Source organism: Pristiophorus japonicus, chromosome 4, assembly GCF_044704955.1.
Source record: "Pristiophorus japonicus isolate sPriJap1 chromosome 4, sPriJap1.hap1, whole genome shotgun sequence".
Lineage (NCBI taxonomy): Eukaryota > Metazoa > Chordata > Chondrichthyes > Pristiophoridae > Pristiophorus > Pristiophorus japonicus.
The window spans coordinates 311798847-311818834 of NC_091980.1; the positions used below are offsets into that span (position 1 = coordinate 311798847).

The 19988-nt window shown below is 49.7% G+C and overlaps 1 protein-coding gene across 1 annotated transcript in view; it reads left to right on the forward strand.

Annotated features, from left to right (window-relative positions):
- The first annotated feature begins 590 nt into the window (after positions 1-590).
- The window catches only part of mthfd1b (methylenetetrahydrofolate dehydrogenase (NADP+ dependent) 1b), a 92794-nt gene continuing 73396 nt past the window's right edge, over positions 591-19988 (forward strand). The window contains exons 1-7 of the mRNA XM_070879689.1: positions 591-696; positions 3553-3612; positions 7610-7663; positions 8830-8966; positions 10567-10667; positions 13422-13558; positions 16674-16785. Of these exons, the coding sequence (XP_070735790.1) occupies positions 649-696; positions 3553-3612; positions 7610-7663; positions 8830-8966; positions 10567-10667; positions 13422-13558; positions 16674-16785 (649 nt within the window). The 5' untranslated portion in view covers positions 591-648. The remainder of the gene's footprint in view (positions 697-3552; positions 3613-7609; positions 7664-8829; positions 8967-10566; positions 10668-13421; positions 13559-16673; positions 16786-19988) is intronic.

Below are 19988 nucleotides of genomic sequence, written 5' to 3' on the forward strand. Positions count from 1 at the left end.
TGGTTGGGTGGCCTTGACTGTACAAAAACTTCCAACAAACGACATCAAGTAATTCTCAAACGTTTAGGCTCCTGGCTCACACTTAAATATTCCTTGTACCCTAATCAGTGGTGTGATATTCGGCTGAAGGTTGTGTGTGGGAGGGAGTGGGGGAGCAGGGGGTAAGGAGGAGAGGGAAAACAGCTGAGAATTGTAACTGAATTCACAGGCAATGATCGGGCAAACAAGCATTGCTATCACTGTTCCAACAAATGCCAGAGGCCGGCACACTCCAGTTTCCGGGCTGAATTTTGGCACATTGAGCTGCTTCCCTCCAGTTGTCGTTCTCATCGTTTCCTTTGGAAACGCACAGGGCAGTTAGCTCGCTCTCTCTCCTTGCCCTCCACCTTTTGCCGGGGCTCCAAGCTACCTGGCATGCTTTCCTCTCTCTCAAACCCGTTGAAGAATTTGGGCAGCGTGAGGAATATCGCGCGCGTTGTGTCCGGAGCTAAAACTTCGACGTAAGGATTGCAGCGTTTACACAAGCTTTTTGCTTCTGAATTGGTCTGAAGGGTTCAGAGTTTAAATCTGTCCAGCGAGCGAGTGACTGATCCTCTACTTCCTTTCCACAGACAAGTCAGGGAACGACTAAAGAATGAAGTGGCTCAGATGAAGGAGCAGGCTCCTGGCTTTCGGCCTGGGTTGGCTATTCTGCAGGTATGATCGCATCTTGATCGCTTGGAGAGAGAGAGAGAGACACACACTCAAACAGTTTATCTCTTTGTCCATTTCAATATTCCAGATGTGTTTTCAATTGGTTTTACGTGTGCGGCAGATCACACTAAATACGCCGGTGAGTTCGAAGTTGGACATCTTGAACCTCTCTTATCCAGAACACCCTTATCCAGAACTCCCTTATCTGGAACCAGCCCTCGTCCGGCACCATTTCCGGCCACCGGGTGGCGCATGCGCAGAACTCCGACATGAACAAATTGAAGTCCTTCCTCGCTGGCGACTCCCACAATCACTGGTCTGCTGACCCCCCCCAATGATTTCTCTGCCGCACTCCCAGCCCCAAGCTAGCCAGCCCCGATATCCCCTTGCTCAGTACCTATACCGTCCAATTTAACGTGACCACCCCTTGTCTGGAAAAATCCCTTATCCAGAACAGGCCAGGTCCCGAGGGTTCCGGATAAGGGAGGTTCAACCTCAAACTCGAGACTGCACGCCAGCTACAATAAAACTGTCAAAAGGTTTACTCCAGGGCAAATGAATCTGGTAAAGGAGCAGAGCTTCCAAGCCGGTTCAGGCTTGAGCGTGTTAGTGGGCGAGGGAGCAGCTGTGATCAAAACAGGAGAAGTCAGCGGCAGAGAGAGAGAGAGAGAGAGAGAGAGAATGAACGGGGCTGGAGGGCAGTGTGTTACTGTGAACCTGATGCTGAGTCCGCAGTGCATTGTGCTGCAGTGCCCCACCATCGGGCAGCTGTGTGGCTGTGTTTATTCTGTCGAGGGCAGGTTCAGTGCTTTGCGTACGTGTGTTAAATTAGATGCAGCGATGTTGTGAAGAAGCAGTGAGCGCTGTGTGCAATGAAATGGGAGATCAGCTCGGTCCCAATTCCAAATTGGTTCCATCGTGCCAGGCAAAGGATATCGTATCTCAAAACGCCCCCAAAGTACATCACGCAATGAATTGCGTCATGCCATCGCTGTTGCTGTGCACGTCAATCGCTAGCAGCCGTATTGCGCGCAGCAAGATCCCATAAATTGCAATGAAATGAGCAAGCGGTTACCATTTTCCTTTTGGTGTTGGGTGAAGGGGGGTGGTGGGGGAGGAATGGGGGAATGTTGTCAAGGACACCACGAGAGCTCGCAGTGAATTACGTGTGATACAGTAACCACTTGTCCACTATCCCTACACTGAATAAAACGGAAGGGCCTAACCCGTGGCATTCAGACACGACCTCTCCATGGATACTGGGCGAACTATGTGTTTGCAGCATGTTCTGCCCTGGTACGGATATCTGGTTAGTGTTCTAACAGGCCAGTTATAAGAACATAATAAGAACATAAGAAATAGGAGCAGGACATACGGCCCCTCGAGCCTGCTCCGCCATTTAATACGATCATGGCTGATCCAATCATGGACTCAGCTCCACTTCCCCGCTCGCTCCCCATAACCCCTTATCCCCTTTATCGTTTAAGAAACTGTCTATTTCTGTCATAAATTTATTCAATGTCCCAGCTCCCACAGCTCTCTGAGGCAGCGAATTCCACAGATTTACAATCCTCAGAAGAAATTCCTCAGTTGAATTAATTTTTTTTGAAATTCTCGGGATGTGGGCGTTGCTGGCAAGGCCGGCATTTATTGGCCATCCCTAGTTGCCTTTGGGAAGGTGGTGGTGAGCCGCTGCAGTTCGTGCGGTGAGTACTGTTCGGGTTCTGATACTTTATCGTAGCAGTTTGGTGCACCGGAGTGTCTCGCTGGGCCATTTCACAGGGCAGTTAAGAGTCAACCACATTGCTGTGGGTCTGGAGTCACATATCGGCCCAGACCGGGTAAGGGCGGCAGATTTCCTTCCAGAAAGGACGGTAATGAACCAGGTGGGCTTTTACGATATTCCGACAGCTTCCTGGCCACCACTGCTTTTAATTCCTGATTTATTTAATTCACCGAACTTAAAATCACAAGCTGCCCGTGGGGGGGGTTTTGAACTTGCGTCTCTGGATATTGATCCAGGCCTCTGGGATACGAGCCCAGTAACATAACCACAGTGCTACTGGACCTGTACCATGTGGCCCGAGTTTACCATGTTGGGATGCTTGCGTACGGGCAGCAGAATCAGTCGGTTTGCCCCTCGGGCTGTGATGTTTAAACATTGAGATTATTGTATGTGAACTGTGTGCCCGAGGGGCGGTGAGAACACGGCCCCCTTGTCTCGGCAGCAAACACTTCCAGCTCTGGTGCAGTGTGGTTGGACGCCGCGAGGGCACAAGCCCGCTTCTAAACCGTCTCCAAAACGTCTTTCACGTAGGACTTAACCAGCAGCAGAAAGGGAAACCTTCCTCCCATTAATCTGGGCTTGATTTGAGCCCAGGGCCTGTGGCTCAACCCTCGTACAGCGAGTCCCATCGTACAGTGAGTCCTGCGCTCTCTAAAGTTGCATATTTTATTCAGATACTAATTCATTCTTTCCTTTCTCTTTTCTTTCCTCGGTCACATCCTGATTCTTTTTTCTCCTGCCCTGCCTCTGGCGCCCCCCCCCCCCATCCCTTACTTGGCCTCTTCCTCCTCTCCTTCCCCCTACTTGGCCTCTTCCCCCTCATTTCCCCCCCCCCCCCCCCCCAATCCTTTGGCCTCTTCCCCCTCATTTCCCCCCCCCCAATCCTTTGGCCTCTGACCTCTGCCCCTCCCCCCCAATGGCCTCTGACCTCCTCCTCTGACCCCCTCCTCTGCCTCTCGCCCCTCCCCCCCCCCCCCGCCTCCCTCCCACCCCCTCGGCCTCTGACGCCCTCTTCTACTCCCCTTGCCCCTCCTCCCTCCCTTTCTCTGACTTCTCACTTGTTCCCTCTGTAGGTTGGAGACCGGGATGATTCGAACCTGTACATCAGTATGAAGCTGAAGGCAGCAGCTGAGGTATGAATCTATATAAACTCTGTGGTTTGCAGCCAAGTATGACCTTGCTGTTTAATGAACCAGGAACAACTAGATATACTGAATCCACTGTCAACAATTCAAGTGCATATGAATCCCTCTGTTTTTTTTTACATTTTTTTGGGAGTTGCTCTCACTTAATCCAATTCCCCCTTCTGTGAATCTAACTTGAAAAGCAGAGAGGTTATGTTAAACTTGTATGGAATCAGCGGCCCGACTAGGGAGGAGGCATTGCTGGATCTGGTTCTGGGGAGTGAGCAAGTGTCTGTAGGAGAACATTTAGGGAACAGTGATCATAGTGCCATGTGGTTTACATTAGCTATGTAAAAGGACAGGGAGCAATCTGGGGTAAAAATACTTAATTGGAGGAAGGCCAATTTCAGTGGATGAGAACGATCTGGCCCGGGTAAACTGGAATCAACGGTTGGGAGGCAAAACTGTAATGGAACAATGGGCTGCCTTTAAAGAGGAAATCGTTTGGTTACAGTCGAGGTACATTCCCACGAGTGGAAAGGTAGGACAACTAAAGTCAGAGCTCCCTGGGATGGATGACGAAAGAGATAGAGAGTAAGATGAAGCAGTAAAAGAACTCATGACAGATGTCAGATCACGAATACATTTGAGAATCAGGCTACATATAGCAAGTTCAGAGGAGAAATAAAAAAGATAAGAGGGGCAAAGAGAGGGTATGATTATTGAATGGCCTCCAATATAAAAGTCTTCTATAACTGGTAAACAGGCAGTAAGAGGAGGGTAGGGCCGATTAGGGACCAAAATGGAGACTACACAGGGAGGCAGAGGGTAAGGCTGAGGTACTAAATGGGTACTTTGCCTCTGTCTTCACCAAGGAAGAAGATGCTGTCTTAGACATAGAAACATAGAAATTTACAGCGTGGAAAGAGGTCATTCCAGCCCATCGTGTCCGCACTGGCCGACAAAGAGCCGCACGGCCCTCGGTCAGTAGCCCTAAACGTTACATATAAACCTATGAACAATGACGGAACGGCAAAGAGCACCCGGCCCAACCAGTCCGCCTCACACAACTACAACACCCCTTATACTGTAACATTCTACACTCCACCCCAACCGGAGCCATGTGATCTCCTGGGAGAGGCAAAAAACAGATAAAATCCGAGGCCAATTGGCGGGGGGGGGGGGGGTTAAAAAAAAAAAAAATCTGTGAAAATTCCTCTCCGACTCATCCAGGCGATTGAAACATAGCGAAGGAGGAGGTGGAGTAAATACTGGATGGGATAAAAATTGATGAAGAGGAGGTACTAGAAAGGCTGGCTGTACTTTTGAAATAATTTGGGAACCTTTATCAACTTTTAATCTTTTAAAATAACTTTGGAAGTCACCTTCCTAATGCCTGCCCCCCCCAACCTAGCCTCGGGCCATCTACCCTCAATGGTGCTACCTGGCGCGGAACTTGCGGCCAACACTTCGGCGTAGGCCATTAGGCTTCAGATGACATGGATTTCCAAAAGGTGTTTGATAAAGTGCCACGTAACAGGCTTGCCAGCAAAGTTGAAGCCCGTGGAATAAAAGGGACGGGCAGCATGGATACGGAATTGGCTCAGTGACAGAGAACAGAGAGTAGTGGGGAACGGTTGTTTTTCGGACTGGAGGAAGGTATACAGTGGTGTTCCCCAGGGGTCAGGACTGGGACCACGGCTTTTCCTGATGTATATTAATGATTTGGGTGTACAGGGCACAATTTCAAAATTTGCAGATGACAACACAAAACTTCAAAGTATCGTGAACAGTGAGGAGGGGAGTGATAGACTTCAAGCTGACAGACCAGAGGCTGGTGGGATGGGCGGGCACATGGCAGGTGAAATTTAACGCGGGAAGTGATACATTTTGGGAGAAAGAACGAGAAGAGGCAAGATAAACTGATGGGTACAATCCTTGATCTGCATGAACAGAGAGACCCGCGGGTATGTGTGTACACATCGTTGAAGGTAGCAGCGCAGGTTGAAAAAGAAGTTTTAAAAAGCTTAAAGGATCCTGGGCTTCATAAATAGAGGCATAGAGTACAAAAGCGTGGAAATAATGATGAACCTGTATAAAACATTGGTTCATCCTCAACTGGAGTATTGTGTCCAATTCTGGGCTTTAGGAAGGATGTGAAGGCCTTGGAGAGGGTGCAGGAAAGATTTCCGAGAATGGTTCCAGGGATGAGTTGACTCAGTTATGTGGAGAAGCTGGGGTTGTTCTCCTTGGAGCAGGGAAGATTGAGAGGAGATTTGATCGAGGTGTTCAAAATCATGAGGGATCTGGACAGAGTAGAGAGAGAGAAACTGTTCCCATTGGTGGAAGGTTCGAGAACCAGAGGACACAGATTTAAGGCGATTGGCAGAAGAACCAAAAGAGACATGAGGAAAAACTTTTATTTTACGCAGTGAGTGGTTAGGATCTGGAAACCACGGCCTGAGAGGGTGGTGGAGGCAGACTCAATCACGGCTTTCAAAAGGGAGTTGGACAAGTAGCTGAAGGAAAAGAATTTGTAGGGCTTACGGGGAAAGGGCGGAGGAGTGGGACTGGCTGAAGTGTTCTTGCAGAGAGCCGGGACGGGCCGAATGGCCTCCTCCTGTGCTGTAACCATTCTGTGATTCTATGGATCTTCATTAGACCATACATGGAGCACTGTGCACAGTTTTGGTCTCCATATTATAAAATGAATATAGAGGCACCGGAGAAGGTGCAAAAAGAATGTCCCAGAATGATACCAGAACTGAGAGGCTATAACTATCAGGAAAGATTGAACAGGCTGGGGCTCTTCTCCAGAAAAGAGAAGGCTGAGGTGTGACCTGATGGAGGCATTTAAAGCTATCAAGGAGTTTGATAGGGTAGACTTAGAGAGGATGTTTCCACTTGTGGGGAGAGCAGAACTAGGGGCCATAAATTTAAGATAATCACTAATAAATCCAATGGGGAATTCAGGAGAAACTTCTTTACGCAGAGAGTGGTGAGAATGTGGAACTCGCTGCCACACGGAGGGGTTGAGGCGAATAGTATCGATCCATTGAAGGCGAAGCTGAATAAACACGAGGGTGAAAGGAATGTTTTTGGGGTGAGTTGTAGTAGAGTGGGGAGGAAGCTCGTGTGGAGCACAAACCCCGGCACGGACCATTTGGCCTAATGACCTGTTTCTATGCTGTAAGTTCTGTGTAGAAGGCAAGAGTCACATGGGCTCTACCTGCCCAGCAATTGGAGACACGGCACCGGTGTTAATCTCGGAATGGGCACCACACCTTTACAGCCCACGCAAACAAAAAGAATTCAAAGAAGTCCTGTTTTGCGAAATCCGTGCTGTAAATTCTGTTTAATCTCCGACTGCTGCTTTTGGGCTGACCTGCTCGGAGGTGTGTGATGGAAACCCGGCCAGTGACTGTCTCTTCTGACGTTACCCCTTCCCCTGTCCGCTGCTTGGTGTTTATCCAGGGGGTGAGCCTCCTTGATAAAATGCAACATCTCCACCAGCACCTGGGAGTCCCTGGCCCAAGACCGCCCTAAGTGGTGGAAGTGCATCCGGGAAGGCGCTGAGCACCTCGAGTCTCGTCGCCGAGAGCATGCAGAAAACAAGCGCAGGCAGCGGAAGGAACGTGCGGCAAACCAGTCCCACCCTCCCTTTCCTCCAACCACTGTCTGTCCCACCTGTGACAGAGACTGTAATTCCTATATTGGACTGTTCAGTCAACTGAGAACTCGCTTTTAGAGTGGAAGCAAGTCTTCCTCGATTCCGAGGGACTGCCTCTGATGATGCTGAGGTTGGGTGCTAGGCGACATCGAGTACAAGCCCAGGCTCTGCTGCTATGTGATGCAGTGGGTGGAGATGGTCATAAAGGCACTGTGCAGCATTTGAGTTGCTTTGCAGTAAATTCTGTTGCAAAATAAGTTCCGTTGCGCTATTGGTGAAATTCCAGTGTGGTGTGTTGCTGTTCCTACCAGTGCTGATAATTGTCTCTCCTTTTAGATTGGGATGAATGCCAACCACATGAGGCTGCCAAAAACTGTCACTGAAGATGAGGCAAGTGTATTTCCTGCATATGTTTCCCCCCTCCCATCCTGAAGGCACTGACTCTTGCTGGGGTACGGGGTACGGTTCCACAAACCAAGTGTCCGTTCTTCACCTGTGAGTTCAGATGTTGAAACATCAGCCCACTGTTTAACCTGGGAACCACAGTCCTGTCATTTCCAGCAACAGATATCAATCGGGATCAGGAACCCGAACTGGTTTAACCCCCTCCCTAATCCAGTTCCCCAAAATAAATTCTCGAGTTTCCACTGCACCCGGGTAGAGATCGGATAACTCCACACAAACTGTGACGCCTTATTTGACATGCCTTTTCTAAGCTAAAAGGGTTCTGCACAAAAGCCACTCCAAGGTCACATTGCGAAAGGTTTTCACTTTTCCATTCCTTAGTTCCCCAGCTCAGAGGGTAATCAGATAAGTGGTCTGCTGCTGCAAATTACAGCATTGAATGGGCAGCTAAGTATCCTTCTATCTTGTGCTTTCACTCCGCTATTAATAGTTGATTTCTTCTTCCAATCTCGGGCCATAGGCGCTTTGGAGAAAAAAAGATTTAAGGACCTGCATTTCTCTAACGCCTTTCATGACCTCGGGACCTCCCAAAGCACTTCACAGCCAATGAACTATTTTTGGAGTGTAGTCACTGTTGTAATGTTGGAAATGCAGCAACCAATTTGCGCACAGCAAGCTCCCACAAACAGCAGTGTGGTAATGACCCGATAATCTGTTTTTGCGATGTTTGATTGAGGCTAGGACAACAGGGAGAACTCCCCTGCTCCTCTTCAACATAGTTTCATGGGATCTTTTACATCCACCACAGAGGGTGGGAAAGGTTGCTCATTTCCAAGAAGAAACACCGTCTTTATCTCCTGCTGGTTATGTTAAAACACTGTTGTGAAGTGGTGGCTGGAGTGGCAGGTTGCAGGGCAGGAATTTACGGGACAGTGATCCCAGGAGGAGAGTGTTGGGGATCCTGTGGGACGGGGATCCTGTGGGACGGTGATCCTGGGGAGAGTGTTGGGGATCCTGTGGGACGGCGATCCCGGGGGGAGTGTTGAGGATCCTGTGGGATGGTGATCCTGGGGGGGCAGTGTTGGTGATGCCTCTCTCTGTCGGCTAGATTTGGGTCATTTTGCTGACTGGCCTGTCGTTGACGTATGTAGGTGCTGAGTTACATCAACCAGATTAATGAGGACCCCGCGGTGCACGGACTCATCGTTCAGCTCCCGCTGGACTCCATTAACCCCATCGATGTTGAAAAAGTAACGAATGCAGTCACCCCCGAGAAGGACGTTGACGGGTAAGGATTGCGGGCTTTTGTGGAATTCGTGGGATGCACTCTAACTCGTGTACTTTCCAGCGGGGGGGGGGTCAGTAATCAGTGATAGAATCATATAAGCACAGACGCAGGCCATTCGGCCCATCATGTTCGTGCCGGCCAAAAGAGAGCTATCCAGCCTAATCCCACTTTCCAGCTTTTGGTCCGTAGCCTTGTGGGGTACGGCACTTTAAGTGCAGATCCAAGTACTGATCCCAAGAGTGGGCACACTCCCTTCCCCCCTCCCCCCGAGCCCTGAACATGTGTTGTGTCCCAATCTGTGCCCCAACGAGGGTCAGTAAACTGGGGATCGAACCAGGATCGACCTGAACTCTCTGCCTCTGCGCTACCCCAAGTGACACATTTGTCCTCTGAGCTAACGGATAAAGACGACATGAGGGACTGGGGGGTGGGGGCAGTGGGGAAAAGCACCTCTGGTTCAAAGTGCTCCCCATTCCTTACAGAAAAATGTAGTGCAAGAATCCAGGTTAGAACCTTCTCCAGTGCCAGGCTGCTCCGTTATAACTGAGAAAAGAAAGACAGACTTGCAATCTATATAGCGCCTTTCACGACCACCGGAAGTCACAAAGTGCTTTACAGCCAATGAAGTACTTTTTGGGAGTGTGGTCACTGTAGTAATGTGGGAAACGCGGCAGTCAATTTGTGCACAGCAAGCTCCCACAAACAGCAATGTGATAATGGCCAGATAATCTCTTTTTTTTTTGTGATTTTGGTTGAGGGATAAAATTGGCCCCAGTTCACCGGGGAGAACTCTCCCCCTGCTCTCCTTCGAAGTAATGGCCATGGGATCGTTTGCGTCCGCCTGAGCAACGGGGGCGATGACTGGAGACTGAGCTGGGGGTTTTGGCAGGATGCCATAGATCTGGGTCAGCGCTCAGACCGGTCGAAGGTTGCAGTCACTGATGCTTAAAGTAATGGCTCCAGTTTTAAAAAAAAAAACAAGATGTGGGGTGGGTGGGAGATCTACAGAGAATAGTGTGTGGGGAAGAAGAGAAGATATGACGTGTGCACCAGGATTCCGATAGCACACTGTCGCCGAGAACCTCTAACTTGCCCAACAGGGTTGGATGCTGCAACTCGAGGGCGACAGGCGATTTCTGAGGGATAAGAACATAAGCAACAGGAGCAGGAGTCGGCCATACGGCCCCTCGAGCCTGCTCCACCATTTAAATAAGATCATGACTGATCTGATCATGGACTCAGCTCCACTTCCCTGCCCGCTCCCCATAACCCTTTACTCCCTTATCGCTCAACAATCTGCCTATCTCTGCCTTAAATATATTCAATGACCCAGCCTCCACAGCTCTCTAGGGCAGAGAATTCCACAGATTTACAACCCTCTGAGAGAAGAAATTCCTCCTTATCTCAGTTTTATTCTGAGACTATGTCCCCTAGTTTTAGTTTCCCCTATGAGTGGAACTATCCTCTCTGCATCCACCTTGTTGAGCCCCCTCATTATCTTATAAGTTTCAATGTGTTTTTAGGGTTGTCTAGTGGATTGGATTCACAGTAGATTCAGTTGCTGGTTTTAATACCCGTTCGTGTTGACTAACTGTTCCAGATTAACCAGCATCAACGCGGGTAAGCTGGCTCGAGGAGACCTGGCAGACTGCTTCATCCCCTGTACTCCCAAAGGCTGCCTGGAACTGATCATACAAAGCGGTAGGAACAGCATTTCATATAAAAACATTAAGAAATAGGAGCAGGAGTCGGCAATAAGGCCCCTCGAGCCTCCTCCACCATTCAATAAGATCACTGAACAGTGTTGTCCCTGTTCTTTCCAACCGTACGGTCCCTTTACGAGGCTGCCACCAGTTCAAAATTCCGTCCGTGCGCGGTTTATGCATTGTGAGCTGGCTGCACGGGACCCCCAGAAGCTGAAAGGGAGCAATGCTCTGGGGCAGAGAATTCCAAAGATTCACAACCCCCTGAGTGAAGAAATTCCTCCTCAACTCAGTCCTAAATGGCCGACCCCTTATCCTGCTTCTAGACTCCCCAACCAGGGGAAGCATCCTCTCAGCATGGCTGTTTAACAGCAAAATGACAGCATCACACACTGCTTCGCCCGTGGGGAGGTGGCACTAGCTGCCTGCCTCCCCTCCGCGGTTTAGTCTGTGCCCGGGTATCCTGTCTCTCACCCCCAACCCCCAGTGTGTCTCTCCAACCTCCTCCCCCGCCCCCCCCCCCCCCCTGCGCATGCGCTCTCGCTGTAGTAATGTAAGGTAGAACACAGGACATGTCTCACTAGTGTTGCTTGAAGTTCGCCTTCCTAATGAGCACTGGTGAAACTGCCTATCTCTTATTATTACAAACACTTAACATTTATCCAAGATTCATCGCGTACACGGAAACGTCTGCGAGCACTTCTAAACCGGTATATTTCACAGCTCCATGCTTCTTGGGGTTAATCCTGCTGGTGCAAACCAGTAATGTCCAGATAAAGTTCTACTCATAGTTGTGTCTTAAGAATTATATCTGGATTAATGCCGAACTAGTTTGACCGTTTTCGGTGTGGAGACTAAGCTGGGTCATTGTTATAAAATCGGGGTCAGATACCTGGAAAAGTTTGGGCATTTTATTGTCACCATCTGAGCAATGGTTTGTTAGTATTGGCAGCCCGAGATGTATGCAAGTTAATAGGAGCGCTCATTCCAACTTTATATGTGGCCCACAGGGCTTCACTCTGTAAGTGACTGGGAACATGCTGCACTGCTGCAATAACTCTGTGTTGTTTTAAATTCATTCCTGGGATGTGGGCGTCGCTGGCAAGGCCGGCATTTATGGCCCATCCCTAATCGCCCTTGAGAAGGTGGTGGTGAGCCGGCGCCTTTAACCACTGCAGTCCGTGCTGTTAGTGAGCAGGACTTTACCCAGCGACGATGAAGGAACAGCGATATATTTCTAAGTCAGGATGGTGTGTGACTTGGAGGGGAACCTGGAAGTGATGGTGTTTCCATGTGCACGTTGCCCTTGTCCTTCTAGATGGTAGAGTTCGCGGGTTTGGGAGGTGCTGCCGAAGAAGCCTTGGCGAGTTGCTGCAGTGCATCTTGTAGATGGTACACACTGCAGCCACGGTGCGCCGGTGGTGGAGGGAGTGAATGTTGAAGGTGGTGGATGGGGGGCCGATCAAGCAGCTGCTTTGTCCTGGATGGTATCGAGCTTCTTGTGTTGTTGGAGCTGCACCCCATCCAGGCCAAGTGGAGAGTGTTCCATCACACTCCTGACTTGTGCCTTGTAGATGATGGAAAGGCTTTGGGGAGTCAGGAGGTGAGACACTCGCCGCAGAATACCCAGCCTCTGACCTGCTCGAGTAAGCGTCGCATTTATGCTTTGAACTTGGGCGGCACTGCAGGGCTGAGTGGCGTGTGATCAAAGCCATTCAATTATGGCCTCGAGTGGGGTTCCAGTTTGCTGTGGAGTTTTGCACGGTGTCTGCCACCTTTCTGGGAGGGCAGACAAGCAATTTGCTCACGGGCCTCTATCGGTGCTGCTCTCACCAGGCTGCAACGTTCCCTGTAAGCCACGTGGCCGCACAGCTCTCTGCTGCTCCCGCGCAGCCCGCGAACGGCTTTTCCAGTGCGAAACTGTGAAGGAGTCACGCACCCAAAACTAAATTACTGGGGACATTGGCGCCCAGCCAGGCTGAAAAGCCTCCAGTTCTTTGCTCAAACGTTTTGGTACCTCCCCTCAGCAACGCAGCTCAGGTGAGGAGGTTGTGGAGGATGATGGAAGTGGGGGAGGCAGTGTATATAAGGGGAGGTTTAATAGCGGTCTTGTGAGCGATTTTGATCGCGTAGATGGGAAGAAACTCGCTTGTGAACCTGTGGAATTCTCTGCCACAGAAAGTTGTTGGGGTCAGTTCGTTAGATATATTCAAAAGGGAGTTAGGTGTGACCCTCATGGCTAAAGGGATCAAGGGGTAGAGAGAGAAGGCAGGAAAGGGGTACTGAAATGAATGATCAGCCATGATCTTATTGAATGGTGGTGCAGGTTCGAAGGGCCGAATGGCCTACTCCTGCACCTATTTTCTATGTTTCTATGTAAACACTGGCAGGACAGTCTGTGACCAGAGGACACAGATTTAAAATAATTGGCAAAAAAGCCAGGCCGGAGATGGGGAGAAATATTTTTACACAGCGAGTTGTTGTGATCTGGAATGCGCTGCTTGAAAGGCAAACGGCTGTCTGCAGATTCCATATTAACTTTCCACAGGGAGTTGGATAAATACATGAAAAGGAAAGAATTGCAGGGCTACATGGAAAGAGCAGGGAGTGGGACTGATTGGCACAATGGGCCGAATGGCGGCCTCCTGTGCTGTGTGGTTTTGAGAGTTTGGTGGCGAAATGCAGCAGTTTAACGAGGCTGTTTTTTTTGTTTTTGGCACTGAACGCTTTCTGTCTTTCTCTGTCGGTGAAGGTGTGAAGATTGCGGGCTCCCAGGCCGTCGTTATCGGACGGAGCAAGATCGTTGGCGCCCCCATGCGTGACCTGCTGGTGTGGAGCAATGCCACGGTAACCACGTGCCATTCCAAGACAGCCGACCTGCAGGGAGAGGTAAGGGGGGAGGGGGCCCCCTGCCGTCGGCGATCGCGGGCACCATTTAAATGTGCTTGGAATCGGCTCCTCCCGCTGAATAGCAAAGGAAGGTTGTGAAGCCTGGCTGTGTAGTAGGGGGCTCTCGGCTGCAGCAGGGAGCAGAGCAACCTCCTGCCTTGGAAGGGAGCCAGTGAGATTGTCACTGATCCTGATCTTGTTGGGGTGAGGGTTCGATGAAAGAAAAGTTGTGGATGGACATTGGCACAGGCTGTATTGCCCATTTCTGCTTGCCCCAAGAAGGTGGTGAGCCGCTGCTATCTCTGTGCTAATGGTGTTGGCCTGTTTGGTGTCGCGCGGTAGGGACGTGTGCGCCCGGCGCTGTACGGACGTGTGCGCCCGGCGCTGTACGGACGTGTGCGCCCGGCGCTGTACGGACGTGTGCGCCCGGCGCTGTAGAGACGTGTGCGCCCGGGTCTTTGAACAGTGTAATAAGGTAAGTTTAATTCCTAAATCCACCACCAGGTGGCATCGGCAAGTGGCTCCTCTGAACCACCAAGTAGATCTTATGGGAACTTTTTTATTTTGTTTTATTCGTTCCTGGGATGTGGGCGTCGCTGGCAAGGCCGGCATTTATTGCCCATCCCTAATCGGCCCTCGAGAAGGTGGTGGTGAGCCGCCGCCTTGAACCGTTGCAGTCCGTGTGGTGAAGGTGCTCCCACAGTGCTGTTGGGGAGGGAGTTCCAGGATTGTGACCCAGCGACGATGAAGGAACGGCCGATATATTTCCCAGTCAGGATGGTGTGTGACTGGGAGGGGAACATGGAGGAGGACACACCCACCTTTTCAGGGCAATTAGAGATGGGCAATAAATGCCGGCCCACATCCCGTGAATAATCCATGGATTTATTTAGCATAGATTGTCTTTTTTCCCCCATTATTCTTCCATTCCACCCTCCCTACAGAACAAACTCTTCCCTGTTTCAATACATGGAGTGTGCGTCCCAGTCCGCGAACGCCTCGATTTAAAAATTCTCCATCCTTGTGTTCAAATCCCTCCTCGCCACTCCCTATCTCTGTCACCTTCTCCAGCCCCACAACCCTCCAAGATCTCTGCGTCCACCAACTCCCCTGTGCCCCACTTTCTTCGCTCCACCATCGGCGGCCGTGCCGTCAGCTTCCGAGGCCCATAGCTCTGGAATTCCCTCCCTAAACCTCTCCGCCTCTCTCTCCTTTTAAGACGCTCCTTAAAACCTACCTCTTTGACCAAGCTTTGGGTCATCGCCTTATATGGCTTGGTGCAGAATATTTTGCTGATAATGCCCCTATGAAGCCCCTTGGGAGATTTTATTACATTAAAGGTGCCATATAAATGTAAGTTGTTGTTGTAAACTGAGAATGGGCAGACAGCAAATTATTGAGAAAGAGACACTGTGACCATCCTCAGTTTCATAGCAGCCAGCTGCACGGATCAGTGGTTTGGCTCCGACTCCCTGATTTCTGGCCCCATGTCCCCAATTTAAGTGTCATTAGGTTTTGTAGAGGTTGCTTTTATTGCACATTACCCCCCCAACCCCACCTCCGTGGCCCCCCCCCCCAACCCCCACTGCATTGACTCCCCTCCTGCGGCCACGATTGTTCAATTACAGAACAGCATTGTGGTCTTGTGAAACGGGAATTCTTTTGATCCTTTTTTTGTTTGTGTGGCTGTAAAGTTGTTTTGTTTTTCAAACTTAGTACAGTGCCCGTTGCCAGATTGCCAGTGTCCTGTCTCTGACTGTTGGGCAGGTGCTGCCCACAGGTGACTTTTCACACAATTTCCAGGATCGAAACAGGCCATTCGGCCCAGCGGGTCCTGCCAGCGTTTATGCTCTACACCAGCCCCCTCCCACCTTACTTCATAGGAATATAAGAAATAGGAGCAGGAGTAGGCCATACAGCCCCTCGAGCCTGCTCCGCCATTCAATAAGATCGGGGCTGATCCGATCATGGACTCAGCTCCACTTCCCTGCCCGTTCCCCATAACCCCTTATCCCCTTGTCGTTTAAGAAACTGTCTATCTCTGTCTTAAATTTATTCAATGTCCCAGCTTCCACAGCTCTCTGAGGCAGCGAATTCCACAGATTTACAACCCCCTGAGAAGAAATTCCTCTTCATTTCAGTTTTAAATGGGCGGCCCCTTATTCTAAGATCATGCCCTCCAGTTCTAGTCTCCCCCATCAGTGGAAACATCCTCTCTGCATCCACCTTGTCAAGTCCCCTCATAATCTTATACGTTTCGATAAGATCACCTCTCATTCTTCTGAATTCCAATGAGTAGTGAGAGGCCCAACCTACTCAACCTTTCCTCATAAGTCAACCCCCTCATCTCTGGAATCAACCTAGTGAACCTTCTCTGAACTGACTCCAAAGCAAGTATATCCTTTCATAAATATGGAAACCAAAACTGCACAAAGTATTCCAGGTGTGGCCTCGCCAATACCTTATATAGCTGTAGCAAAACTTCCCTGCTGTTATACTCAATCCCCTTTCCAATAAAGGCCAAGATTCCACTGGCCTTCCTGATCACTTGCTGTACCTGCATATTATCCTTCATCTCACCCTATCCTTCTATTCCTTTCTCCCTCATGTGTTTATCTAGTTTCCCCTTAAATGCATCTATATTGTTCGCCTCAACCACTCCCTGTGGCAGCGAGTTCCACACTTCCTTTCTCCCTCATGTGTTTATCTAGTTTCCCCTTAAATGCATCTATATTGTTCGCCTCAACCACTCCCTGTGGCAGCGAGTTCCACACTCTCGCCACTCTCTGGGTAAAGAGGTTTCTCCTGAATTCCCCATTGGATTTATTATTGACTATCTTATATTGATGGCCCCGAGATGTAGTCTCCTCCACAAGTGGAAACACACCCTCGGTAGCAACTCTATCAAAACCTTTCATAGGTTTAAAGACGTTTTATAATTTTCGATGGGCCATGGTCTTATTGAATGGCGGAGCAGACTCAAGAGGCCAATGGCCGACTCCTGCTCCTCCATCAGACCTCAGCATTCACTTAGCGAGAAGAATGAGCCCGCTTGTTTGTTTAATCTCTGTGCCAAGGACTGATGTAATTGCCGGGGTGCTGCTGTTGTCTGTAGGTCGGGAGGGCCGACATTCTGGTGGTTGGAGCTGGCAGAGCCGAGATGGTGAAAGGGAACTGGATCAAACCCGGAGCCGTCGTCATCGACTGTGGAATAAACCACATTCCCGGTAAGGAGAAGCTGCGATTGGGAGCTGATTCACAAGCCCCTTGTTTGTTTTTGCTTCCTCCCGTTGATGAAGTGACGAGGGCGGTTACCCCCCCCGACCCGAAACTGCCGTCAGCCCACTCTGTACAAGAAAGAACTTGCATTTCTATAGCGCCTTTCACAACCTCAGCACAGCCAAGGAAGCACTTTTGGGGTGAAGTCACTGTTGTAATGTGGGAAATGCAGCAATTAATTTGCGCACAGCAAGCTCCCAGAAACAACAATGTGATAATGACCAGATCATCTGTTTGTGATGTTGGTTGAAGGATTAGACAGGACACAAAGGGTCGCGTATCTCCCCTGCTCTTCACGAATAGGAAGAAAGACTTTCATTTATATAGCGCCTTTCATGACCACCAGACGTCTCAAAGCACTTTACAGACAATGAAGTACTTTTGAAGTGCAGTCACTGTTGTAATGTAGGAAACACGGCAGCCAATTTACACTCAGCACACTCCCACAAACAGCAATGTGATAATGACCAGATAATCTGTTTTAGTAATGTTGAATGAGGGATAAATATTGGCCCCAGGACACCGGGGATACCTCCCCTGCTCTTCTTCAAAACAATGCCATGGGATCTTTTACGTTCACCTGAGGGAGAGCAGACGGGGCCTCAGTTTAACGTCTCATCCAAAAGACAGCACCTCCGACAGTGCAGCGCTCCCTCAGTATTGCACTGGAGGGTCAGCCTAGATTTTTGTGCTCAAGTTCCTGGAGTGGGACTTGAACCCACAACCTCCTGACTCAGAGGCGAGTGTACTACCCACTGAGCCACAGCTGACACAATAGTGGACAAGGGCTCTTTTACGTCCATGTAACCCTCATCCAGGCCTTTGTTACCTCTAGGCTTGACTATTCCAATGCTCTCTTGGCCAATCTTCCATCCTCCGTAAACATGAGCTTATCCAAAGCTCTGCTGCCCTGTGCCCTAACACACGCCAAGTCCCGTTCACCCATCACCCCCTGTGCTCGCTGACCAACATTGGCTCCCAGTCTGGCAACACCTCAATTTAAAAAATGATCATCCTTGTTTTCAAACCCCACCATGGTTTTGCCCTCCCCCCTCTCTCTAATCTCCTCCAGCCCTGCAGTCCTCCCGGATCTCTGCACTCTAATTCTGGCCTTTTGCTCATCCCCCATTTCCTTCGCTCCACCATCGGTGGCCGTGCCTTCTGCTGCCTGGGCCCCAAGCTCTGGAATTCCCTCACTAAACCTCTCCGCGCCTCTACCTCTCTCCTCCTTGATGACGCTATCCGTAACCTACCTCTTTGAACAAACTTTTGGTCAACTGTCCTAATATCTCCTTTTATGGATCAGTGTCAAAAGTTTGTTTGATAACACTCTGCTATGTTGAAGGTGCTATATAAATACAAGTAGTTGTCGTTGTGGAAGGGGGGGGTGCGAGTGAGGAATCAGACGAGAGTCCGCTCCCAATTACTGTCTGGTGACTTCCACTAAGCGCCTCGGGACGTTTCCCTAAGTTAAAGACACTCTAAGTTGTTATTGTTGAATGCTGGTGCGGGTCAAATCTGCCGACGGATTTGGTTATCCAAGTTGCCTCGAGCGAACGCAAGGTGTTACAGGTGAACTGCTCTGATCCGACGATTGTACTGCACCTCGTGTGGGGTTTTCCCCCCAAGTTGCTTATCTCAATGGTCCCTTGTTGCTAATTTTGCTCACAGTCCGATTGACTGACATAGAAATATAGACATTTACAGCGCTGGAGGAGGCCGTTCCGGCCCATCGTGTCCGCACCGGCCGACAAACAGCCACACGGCCCTCGGTCAGCAGCCCTGAAGGTTACATATAAAATGGCGGAAAGGTAAAGAGCACCCAGCCCAACCAGTCCGCCTCACACAACTGCGACACCCCTTACACTGAAACATTCGACACTTCACCCCAACCGGAGCCACGTGATCTCCTGGGAGAGGCAAAAACCCAGATTTAAAAACCCAGGCCAATTTAGGGAGAAAAAAACCAGCAGAGACTTTTTACGGGGGCAGGCATGAAAATTAAAGACACAAGGAGCAGCAGAGTGGGACCGAGCAGCAGATAGAGGGAGGAAATGTTTTTTTAATTGAGGGGTAGGGCGAAAGGCGGGGCGAGGGGGGCAGGGAGGGGGGCACGGTGGGGAGAGGGCGAGTATCTGGGAGGTGTTTGGGAGAGCTGTCGTGAGTTTGCCTGGAGCCAGGAGCTCTGTGAATACAGCCTGACTGGCATGTACGGAAGTCAGGCTTTCAATGAGAAATAATTCTATAGACATTTTATATTACAAATGTTGAGCAAAAAGGGCCAAATTACAGCAAAATTCTCAAGGGGAAAAGTGTGTTTTAAAAAGACAAAACCTGAAGGCTCTGTGCCTCAACGCGAGGATTATTCAGAATAAGGTGGACGAATTGACTGCGCAGATATCAGTTAATGGATATGATGTGATTGGCATCACGGAGACATGGCTCCAGGGTGACCAAGGCTGGGAACTCAACATCCAGGGGTATTCAACATTTAGGAAGGATAGACAGAAAGGAAAAGGAGGCAGGGTGGCATTGCTGGTTAAAGAGGAAATTAATGCAATAGTAAGGAAGGACATTAGCTTGGATGATGTGGAATCTGTATGGGTGGAACTGCGGAATACCAAAGGGCAGAAAACGCTAGTGGGAGTTGTGCACAGACCACCAAACAGTAGTAGTGAGGTTGGGGACAGCATCAAACAAGAAATTAGGGATGTGTGCATTAAACGTACAGCAGTTATCATGGGCGACTTTAATCTACATATTGATTGGGCTAACCAGACTGGTAGCAATGCGGTGGAGGAGGATTTCCTGGAGTATATTTGGGATGGTTTTCGAGACCAATATGTCGAGGAACCAACTAGAGGGCTGGCCATCCGAGACTGGGTGATGTGCAATGAGAAAGGACTAATTAGCAATCTTGTGCGAGGCCCCTTGGGGAAGAGTGACCATAACATGGTAGAATTCTTTATTAAGATGGAGAGTAACACACTTAATTCAGAGACTCGGGTCCTGAACGTAAGGAAAGGTAACTTCGATGGTATGAGGCGTGAATTGGCTAGAATAGACTGGCGAGTGATACTTAAAAGGTTGACGGTGGATAGGCAATAGCAAACATTTAAAGATCACATGGATGAACTGCAACAATTGTACA